We start from the raw sequence: 10,627 nt of genomic DNA, 5'->3' as shown, positions 1-10,627 counted from the left end.
TTTTTTTTTTTTTTTTTTTTTTTTTTTTTACAAATAGTTTATTGTGTCACTGGTTTTTAACCAGGCTACTATTAAGTTCTTAGTTAACAGTGGAAAAAAGAAATGAATGAATGGACTGTGATTCTCCTATTCCCAAATAGCAAGGCTTGGATTTTATCAAGAGCTTTTCATCCAGGAACAGTAAGTACTATTCTGCTACCATTTTGTAACTATTGCCTTATTTGAAACATTATCCTTAAGACAGACTTTCATGCACAGCATCAGTCTTGGATGGCCATTGCAATGCACCCATAATATGTTCCAGAATGCTCGCATCCATAATATATTGAAATTGCAAAATACACAAAAGCTTTTCTTTTAAAAAATTTTTTTAATGTTTTATTTCTAAGAGAGAGAGAGAGAGAGGCAGACAGACAGACAGACAGACAGACAGACAGTGTGAGCAGGGGAGGGTCAGAGAGAGAGAGGGAGATACAGAATCTGGAGCAGGCTCCAGTCTCTGAGCTAGCATTCAGCACAGAGCTTGATGCAGGGCTCGAACTGACGAACCATGAGATCATGACCTGAGCCAAAATCGGGTGCTTAACCAACTGAGCCACCAAGGCGCCCCAACACAAAAGCTTTTCAATGCCCAGGCAGAGTGCATAACAAGAAAAAGCAGAAATCTTTGATGCAGTAATTTAGTGTATCTTTATCCCCCCAAGGCAAAACATATACAGCCTCAATCAAACTATCCAGAAAGATTTGAACTTGGCCAGGTTTAAAGATGTTTCCAAACAGAGACTCAGTCTATTTGCTTCAAATACATCTTCTAAGAACCGTGTAAACCTCTTCTTGATGCTTTACATCTTAAAAAACAAATAAGATTTTTTAAAGGAACAGTAGAAAGTTCATTGACTATTTTCATGGCAGAATTGAAAATAGATTTCTCAATTTTATCTAGGCTTGCTTAGGCCTCTGTGGATGCTAAACGGGGAAAAAAAGAATGCTGTGATTTAAAACCTACAAATGAAATCTGAGGAGTTACAGCAATTGTTAGTTTTGTATACAATAGCATCAAGTTGGATACTGAAGGGGAAAAAAGGTTGGGTAAGCTCATTAAGTTCCCATGTATTTGCTGGGGGAAGAGAGGGCAGGGACTCTCGTTTTCCCTTAAGACCCTCCAAGAGCTGACAATGACTTCAGAGAGCAGAAGCTCCTCTATAGTTTTTTATTTGCTAAGTATTGAGCACTGACTTTGTATTATGCACTTACTAAGCACTAGGAAAATCCAGGGTCTCTTCCATTCTTATATCTCTACTGCTAATGTCTGAGACACACATGAGCAATAAGTAATGCACCCTGGCTGTGTGAAATATGGTAAAAGAAAAATATAGAGGCCATGAGAGAGTAGAGCAGGGGCACTTAACTTGTCTGGAGGAGGTCAGGAAAGGCTCTCTGAATCAAGTCACTTTGGGAAGAAGAGCAAGGAGCAGGATATAACCAGATTAGAAGAAAGGTAGTTAACATTGTAGGGAGGAAACTCAAGTTGAAGATTCTGCTTTAAAAGCACTAACAGTTCCCTTTCATCCTTCAGTTCCAGAACCTTCTGATTCCCTTCCCCATGCACCTTGATGGGAACACAGTATATATACTTTTTTTAAAGTATTTTATTTATTTCTGAGAGAGAGAGAGGCAGGCAGCACTAGCAGGGGAGGGTAGAGAGAGAGGGAGACAGAATCAGAAGCAGACCCCAGGCTCTGAGCTAGCTGTCAACACAGAGCTCGATGCGGGGCTCGAACCCACGAACCGTGTGATCATGACCTGAGCCGAAGTCGGACGCTTAGCCGACTGAGCCACCCAGGCGTCCCAGTATATATACTTTTATATTACCTGTGTCCTTCCTATGTTTCGACATTCATCATCCAGATCAAATGACCATTTCACTAGGAAGCCTTCTCAGACTTAGTATGATACACCCTCATCCAAGACATAGTTAATTAACCCTTGTTAAGTATCTTTAAGCACTTACCACAGGCACTGTAATCATTTTTCTAACTATAAAACCTATTTGTTAGCAAAATGAACTATATCTGACTCATTTCTTTGTCCCTGGTGAAAATGGGGAAAGCACTTTGCACATTTTTTTTTTCTCAAGCATTTCTAGGACGCTGCTTCTCTGTTTTATTGAACTGGATTACTATTTATTGTCTGCAAATATGGTAGACGGTCCCAGCAGCTTCAGCGCCTCATCATCCATTGAATGGTCTCCATTATTCAATTTTGCTGAAAATTCCAATTTACTTTGGGGACTCCTCTCAATGTGAGTGTGACTTAAGATCACCTGCCTTATCCTGATCATGCTACATAGGGTAAAAAAGGAAATGCCAAGGCCTTGCTGATGATACATGGCAGCACTCTCTAAATGCTGTCAAATAATCCAAATATACAATGAATGAGAAGTGAACCAAACAACTTGTAAACTTCCAAGCCTGTTTACTCATGATTAGTATGTATTAAAGTTACTGGTATTAATAGGTGCTAAATGATACTTTGTTAGATGGATGGTTGGATACATGGACAGAAATTCTGATTTTGGATCTTTGGTGACCAAATTAGAATTACTGGTGATTTGGAATCCTGACATATTTAGCTGACTGTATTTTCACCTCTGCCAAGCTCTTTGTGTTGAGATGTCTAGCTAACATGAAGACAAATACTTCAACAATTCTCCTGGTAAGTTGTTGCAACATGGCTAGAAGTGGGGCAGAAAGTATAGAGAAAAGTCTCAGATTTCTTAGATCAAAGTTCAACTTATACAACTGTGAATACTTCATTTTTTGATAATCATATTCTCCATTCTTAGGTTTTCCATCTGTTTAAGGGATGTAATTTGCTACTCTTAGATGATACTCAATTAAAAAAAGATTTAGGAAAAATCACTAGAAAATTATTTTTAATAAAATATATGAAGTTTACTAGCTTTGAAATCCTGAGTGAAAACTAACAACTAAAAATAACATCAACTCACCTGCCATTAAGTTGTGGGCTAAGGCCATTTACTGATGAAATGAACAGGTAGGAAACAGGCAAGTGACCACAGAACCACTTACTAAGAGTATTTCCTTTTGTTATAGTAACTGTAAACTATGATATGAAGAATATTTCCCATTTAAAGTATTTTTAACTAAACAACAACTGTGAATTAAGACTGGCAGGGAATCAATGGTCAGGGAAAAGGAGAGGCACAGATAAGGCTTAGAATAGGTTCATAGAAAAGTCAGTTTGAACCAAGTTCCATCAGACAAACCAGTATTCCAGTTTCGTGAGCTTTACAAAGAACAAATGTAGTAGGCAAGACCAAAATTTAAGAAATAACCAAATATATTTCCCAAAGTACATTTTTGTATAGTACCAAGGGATCCACTAAAAAGCAGAGAGAGGACTATGCAATCAAATACATCTGGAAAGCAGTGCAAAATAAATCACAGAGTTGCAAGTGGCTGCCCAGAGACTCACTCTGGCCCCTAACCTCTTTCTGTTGGCTTGCTAATGGTTTTAATATAATTTTGCAACTTGTACGGAAAAACAGGCATTTATAATGCCTGGAAGAGAACCCAGTACAAAGTATGTGCTTAACAAATGAAAAGTGACTTTCAACAAGAAATTTCAAATGAATGAAAAATGAATTTTTACCTAACAACACAGAACTCTATCTCCTCTCTTAGAAATGAAATATTTGGGGGCACCTGTGTGGTTCAGTTGGTTAAGCATCTGACTCCTGATTTAGGCTCAGTTCATGATCTCATGGTTCTTGGGATTTAACCCCATGTTGGGTTCCATGCTGACAGTGTGGAGCCTGCTTGGGATTTTCTCTCTCCCTCTCTCTTGGCCCCTCCTACCACTCACACACTCGTGCACTTTCTCTCTCTCAATATATAACTTAAAAAATGAAATATCTAACTAAATTAATGTAACATCCTATAAACGATTATGCTGTTCATATGGGCCACATGTTTTCTTTTTTTTTTTTTTAACATTTAGTTTTTATTGAGAGACAGAGCATGAGCATGGGAGAGGCAGAGAGAGGGGGAGACACAGAATTTGAAGCAGGCTCCAGGCTCTGAGCTGTCAGCACAGAAGCCGACGCAGGGCTCAAACTCACAAACTTCGGTCGGTATCATGACCTGAGCTGAAGTCCGACGCTTAACCTACTGAGCAACGGCAGGTACCCCAGGGCACTTGTTTTCTAATGGGTCAGGGTCCATGCTATTCCTTAACATTTTACAGTGACCCACTTTGTTCATTCGTGTTATATGCCCAGCACCTAAAAGAGAATTCACTCTTAGAGAATCACATCATTATATTAACAGCACTGGAAGTCCCACACAACTTCCATGTGAACATACGAAAAAGTGTCACAGGTGTATATGTAGAAATAAAGTTGCTGAGTCCATCGTCTTTTTTAGGTATTTTCAAATGGTTCTCTCATGCAATTTTATCAATTTCCATTCCGACCAGTGTAATTGAAGAATCCCCACTTCCTTCCACCCTCACCAGTACATGATACAGTGCAAATACACTTTTATTTCGTAATGATGGGCATGAAATGCTATTTTATTATTATTTTAATTTGCATTTTTCTAACTGATGAGGTTGAGCCCTTTTGATGTATATTTTTATCCACAAATCACCTTTACAGACCTTCAGTTCATTTTTAAAAATTTAGATTCTTTTATTACTAATTTGTAGAAGTTAAACATTTTTGTATAACAGTCCTTTGTCAGTTAAATATATTGCAAATAGTATCTCCTAGTTAATAGCTTTATAATTTAACTTTAGAAATGGTATTGGTTTTCATTTCTCCATTTACTCCAGCATTGTTTGCTATTGAAAACAATTATAAAGTAAGTCGAGTCCACCAAATAAAAAAAGAATTACAGAAATCTTTGCTATATTTATAAAAAGAAGCTATATGGGGCACCTGGGTGGCTCAGTTGGTTAAGTGGCTGACTTCATCTCAGGTCATGATCTAGTGTTTCCTGGGTTTGAGCCCGGTTTCTGACTCTGTGCTGACAGCTCAGAGCCTGGAGCCAGCTTCCGATTTTCTGTCTTCCTCTCTCTCTGACTCTGCCCCACTCACACTCTGTCTCTGTCTCTCTCAAAAATAAATAAACATTAAAAAAAAGAAGCTATATAGTAACTATGATTACCAAATCAACATAAATTAATATTAAAACTACAATGTTATATGAAAAACAAGTTGCAAATGGTTATGCATGGAATGGTATCATTTTTGTATAATTTAAAAAACACAGAGCAAAACTCTCTCTAGTTTATGGGCAGCCACATGTACTGCAACAACATGAACCTCATTGGGACAGAGGCATAGGAACATCAGAATAATAGCATTGGTGGAAGGCAACGAGGGGAGCCTGGCAGTGGGGATGGGGAAGTAAGGGAGACTGACAGCGTTTTATTTCCTACAGCTGGTGGAGAGGCACCTGAAGCAGAGATGTTAATACATTAATATGTTATTGTCAAGGCTGTGATGTATTATTGTCTACAATTTGTGTGGCTGTGTGAATCACTTCATACACACTGATAGGGATACATATCTACACACACATTTAAATTTTTTAAAAGAGCTCACAGAAACATTGCATATTGTTAATGAACTAAACAATTCCTTATTATTTAAAAAATATGGAATCGAGAAAAGAACCCTATTTAATCTTATTCATTCAAAATTTTATAGTTATTTGTTTCCCATAATTCAATGTTTCTTATAATATCCACAAGACTCTTTTTCTTGTCCATTTGTCCCTTTTTCCTTCACTTCCTATAGTTGGGGTTTTAAGTATTCTATGGAACACACCTGAGAAATGAAATACTGTGTGAGACAAGCAGGATCGGGAGAAATTAAAGGAAAAAAACAGTTCACTGAAGTTAATGTCAAACAAGTTTGATTTTGACAATACACCAAGAGTTAGTTGGAATGTCTAATTTTTTTTTAAGTAGCAAAGAACTTCATTGCAAAAGCTTGTGTCCACAACACTGCCTTATTGTAAACATTAACTCTTCGAGATGCCTTACTTTGAAAACTACTGGTGTACTTTGAATACTACTGATGTATCTACTGATGTAGATAACTTTAAAAAATTTGATAGGAACCATGCTGTATGCTCCTAGTTCCTTAAAACTTGTAACTTTACAAGAAAAAAAAATTCCACTTTAAAATTACAAAAGTTTATTTCCTTAGAAACTATTTCACTGCACAACTATTTTGAGCTAAGCAATTATCTTTTCTAGGCCATAAACTACATTGCTATTCAAATAAATAGAATTATCAGACACCACAGGCACTTATCTTATTTACTCATAAGGCTAGAACATTTTAAAAATAAACATTATAATACATTGGACACTGCTCTGAGCAGCTTGTAAATCGCCATTCTAGGGCCTGCACAAGCACATCACCATTTTGCTGCAATGTTCCCCAGCTATTCTACAAACAACACATGAACTGAGGCTAATCATTTGTATAAAACCTTTTAATTTTAAAAAATCTTCATGGGGGTGCCTGGGTGGCTCCGTCAGTTAAGCAGCAGACTTTGGCTCAGGTCATGATTTCATGGTTCATGAGTTTGAGCCCCACATCGGGCTCTGTGCTCACAGTTCAGAGCCTGGAGCCTGCTTCAGATTCTGTGTCTCCCTGTCTCTCTGCCTCTCCCCTGCTCATGCTGTGCCCCTCTCTCCCTCCCTCTTTCTCTCTTTCTCTCTCTTTCTCTCTCTCTCACACACACACACACACACAAACACACACAAATAAACATTTAAAAATTATGTAAAAAGTAAAAATTAATAAAAATACTTTCATGCATTACGTTACCAGATGAGAAACTGGAATATTTCATACATTGATGCCATTAACAGACCACAGGGTGAGATTCATCCTACCTATTTTACAAAGGCTCAGAGAAGTTCAGTGTCATTGGACTGATCTAGGTCACACCTCAAGTAAGTGATAGAGCTGAATTAGAACCTAGGGCAGGTAAGTCCAAATGAAGCACAGTCTTCCAACTATGGGTATGGAGAGCAAACTTTATATTCAAACATCAGCCTTGGTTTGGAATGCTGGTCCCTCCGAGCCTCACCTCTCCTATGTAAGGTGGCCATCATGAATGCACTCATCTCAAGGCTTGCAAACACAAGATAATCCATGCCAAGCATCAGTGAATTTCCACTACTGTCATTTCAAAATTTTTACCACATCATAATGATAGTTTAATGCAAACCAGTACTCAGATGTACAATGTAAGGATGTTATATTCTAACTTATTTATTCTTTTGCTGAACACTCTTCTGGAGAAACTGGTATTTTAAAATAACCTGTTTGAGGAATTGGAAATGTGTTTTGCTTTCTTCACTAGACAGTTATGCTTATAGGGAAAACAGTCACACAATATTTACACAATAGAGACAGTCTCAGATATTTAGATTTTTTTTAAGCCTCTGAGTTTTTTCTTTGATTTCTCCCACTTTGTCCTGAGGATAATTAGTATATTGGCATTTGATGAGGTAGGTTGTGATTATTTCTTGCAACTATCTGCTCCAAGTTTTCTAGCCATGACTCTGTAAATAGGCTTCAGAGCAAAGAAAGCATTTTCAGAAAGCTTTTCTCTTTATACTCAAACTGAGCATAACAATGAAGACAGTAAAGGCTGTAATAACAGTGGGAATCTTCTTAGAAGACTGGGGCATTGCTGGCACCATGCATTTATCTAGGAGGATGCATCATGACCTGTCTTATAACCAGGTTTTCCAGAAGACCTTCTATTTCATATAATTCTATTTTTCCTCTAATTTCTGTTAATAAATGCAATGTGATTTCATAAAGATTCCAAGTCTTCAGATCAGAATTTGTCAGAACCAGAGTATAAAGTTTTAGTCCAGAAAATCTGTCTTTTTGTGTAGTATACACATGCATGTATGGATCAGTAATATACTGGCTGCATTATGTACTCAAAGTTCAGATACAAACTCTCTCAGTGTGTTATTGTGGCTTCTCCATTCTTCTAAATGCCTATGTGAATCCCTACTTAAGAGTTTTGGAAGATTCTTGTTACTTGTTTGTATTAAATGAACAATACGATTTAGAGTAAAAAACATAAGTAAAATAAGCCATCAGTAAATGCTCCCTGACAGTTACTTTGTGTCCAACAGAAGATAATGTAAAACTACTGAGATTTAATGAATAAAGAACATATCACACTACAGCAATTATATTACTTGGTATTGAGAACTAGAATATAAATCAGAGTTATACTTTGGGATCTTGAGAACCTGAGAACAGAAATGGGTCTGATTTGTGCCTCAGCTGTTCAGTGCCTAGCCCCATGTCTAGCATATGGTAGGCAACTGATGGGTACTTCCTGAATGAATGAATGAATGCATGAATGTATGAGTAGAGTTGGGTCCCAGAATTACTGTGCCAAAGAGCAAAGTAATTTATTCTGTACTTAAGGGAAACAAATGTAGGGCATGCATGTTGAAATTTAAGTTAGCCTCAAATTTTCATGAAAAGAATTCCACAAATTACCATTTACAACTTACTGATGATAACTCTGTAAAAATCAGTCAACAGTAATTTGATTGTGGTGAATCCTAACTGAACAAGGTACTCTAGTTGACCTAATCTGTAGTCAACCAAAATGAATCCCAGTGACCCAGGACAGACCTTTCCCAAGCAAAGACCATTTTTTATGAGAAGGTCTGGGAGAAGATCACACAACAAAATATATTGCAACATGGGTATGCTCTTTAAGCTTAAGGTTGGTTAATTAGAAAGCATGGCATCCACTATTAATTTACTATTATAAACCATAAAGAGGGAAATTGGAGACATCTCAGAACACAGACGGTTTGAGAATTGCTGGATACTGCAGATTTTAGCAGACAAAACCTTACAAAAAGTCATAGGAATCCAAAGTGATTTGTGTGTTCCTCAATGGTGCACTGTTCTATCTTGACTTTGCACCCAGGTCATTCCAGATCTAATTCTGTTTCCACCTTTGCAAATAAGGTCGTTGCTACAACTGACCCTTTTATATTTTTTTTCAGGCCCTGCTGCAAAAAAGAAGTATGTCAGTTATAATAACCTGGTTATCTAACCTGTTTCATTCCATGGAACCATGGAAGAGGAAGACCTTCAGTTATTTCGTCACCCAACCTGGCATAGGACTTTTTTGGTCCTGCCTGCTGCCCATCACTGGAGGAGCATCCCCGGCCAGGAGACCAACGTTAGAGGATCCAAGTGTCCTACACAGCTGCTTTATGAAATATTCTTACTTTATCTTGGCTTAATAAGTCACTGGCATCAGCACTGCCAACTCGGCTGCAATTTTGGACCTTCCCTACCACAGGGAGTGTTGAGACTCAAGTCCCATCCAGGCTCTTTAGGATGAACCACCGAGAGCCACAGAGAACGTTTTGGGGCTGATCTGTCTTTCTACGTATGTATTTCCAGACTGCAAGGTTTTGAAATTTTCTGTACAGTTTGTGAGGACTTTTGCACTTTGCCATCTGATGTTGTACCTTGGTTCACTGTTTGTTTTCGAATGCCTTGTTTCCATAGAGCCCTATTCTCTCAGACAGAAGAATATTTGGAAAAATTTTAAAACAATTCAAATTTTAAAAAGATCTCGGCAGACTAAAAAAGAAAGAAATGAAAACCACATACGTAATGACTGTATAATTATGATTATAGTACCACTGCAAATCATGTTATTTTTTTAACACAAAAAAAAGATATTTAAAGACCAAAAACTGTGCTGAGAAAGTATGCCCCACCTATCTTTGGTATAAGGATAGGTCACATGAAAGGAAGGTATTGGCTGAACTGAATAGAGGTCTTGATCTTTGGAATGCATGCCAGTAATGTATTTTACAGTACATGTTAATAATTTATGTTCAATATTTGTATTTGTGTTCTCTTTTGTTATTTTAATTAAGGTATATGGATATTTTGCAATAATTTTAATAATGATTAAGCTATTTGAAGAAAAGAATATGGATTTTTCATGTCTTGAGGTTTTGTTCATGCCCCCCTATGACTGACCAGTGTGATAAGGACTTTAAAAAAAAAAGCATGTATGTTTTTTACTGTTTGTAATAAGTACTTTCGTTAATCTTGCTGCTTATGTGCCAATTTAGTGGAAAAACACCCTTGCTGAAAAGCTCCCCCTTTCCATTCTCTTTCAATTCTGTGATATTGTCCAAGAATGTACCAATAAAATTCTTTGGTTAACTTTTTTATTTCCTGAAACAAATATTTTTGGTTGTTTATCCCCTTTTAGTTATATAGCTTATTTCATAAAAGCTTAAGTTAACACTGTGAACCACGAAACTTGTGAAAGAAATGAGCCTTCACTCACAGGTAAAGTCCTATCTGAAATGTAAAGGCGAATCCAGAGGTGCTAAATGCTCTCATAAAAAAATGGACCTAGCCCAAAGCCCATGTATTTTGTCTCTTTATAAGTGAAGTTGAGAACTAAGAACCTTCAGACATTGACTCAGTAAGTTACTCACCCAAAATAGCCAAGGTGTCAGAGGGAAGAGGAAATAAGGAAATACTAGCTTCAATAAA

At 37.2% G+C, this 10,627-nt stretch overlaps 1 protein-coding gene across 1 annotated transcript in view; it reads left to right on the top strand.

The window, feature by feature from the left end:
- Positions 1–10,296, top strand: part of GRM7 (glutamate metabotropic receptor 7) — an 871,267-nt gene extending 860,971 nt beyond the window's left edge. The window contains exon 10 of the mRNA XM_077763719.1: positions 9,103–10,296. Coding sequence (XP_077619845.1) covers positions 9,103–9,152 — 50 coding nt within the window. The 3' untranslated portion in view covers positions 9,153–10,296. The remainder of the gene's footprint in view (positions 1–9,102) is intronic.
- The last annotated feature ends 331 nt before the right edge of the window (positions 10,297–10,627 follow it).

Source organism: Crocuta crocuta, unplaced genomic scaffold (genome assembly GCF_008692635.1).
Source record: "Crocuta crocuta isolate KB4526 unplaced genomic scaffold, BGI_CrCroc_1.0 scaffold184, whole genome shotgun sequence".
Lineage (NCBI taxonomy): Eukaryota > Metazoa > Chordata > Mammalia > Carnivora > Hyaenidae > Crocuta > Crocuta crocuta.
The sequence above is the reverse complement of the archived record's forward strand: the minus strand, read 5'-3'. Positions and strand labels throughout refer to the sequence as shown.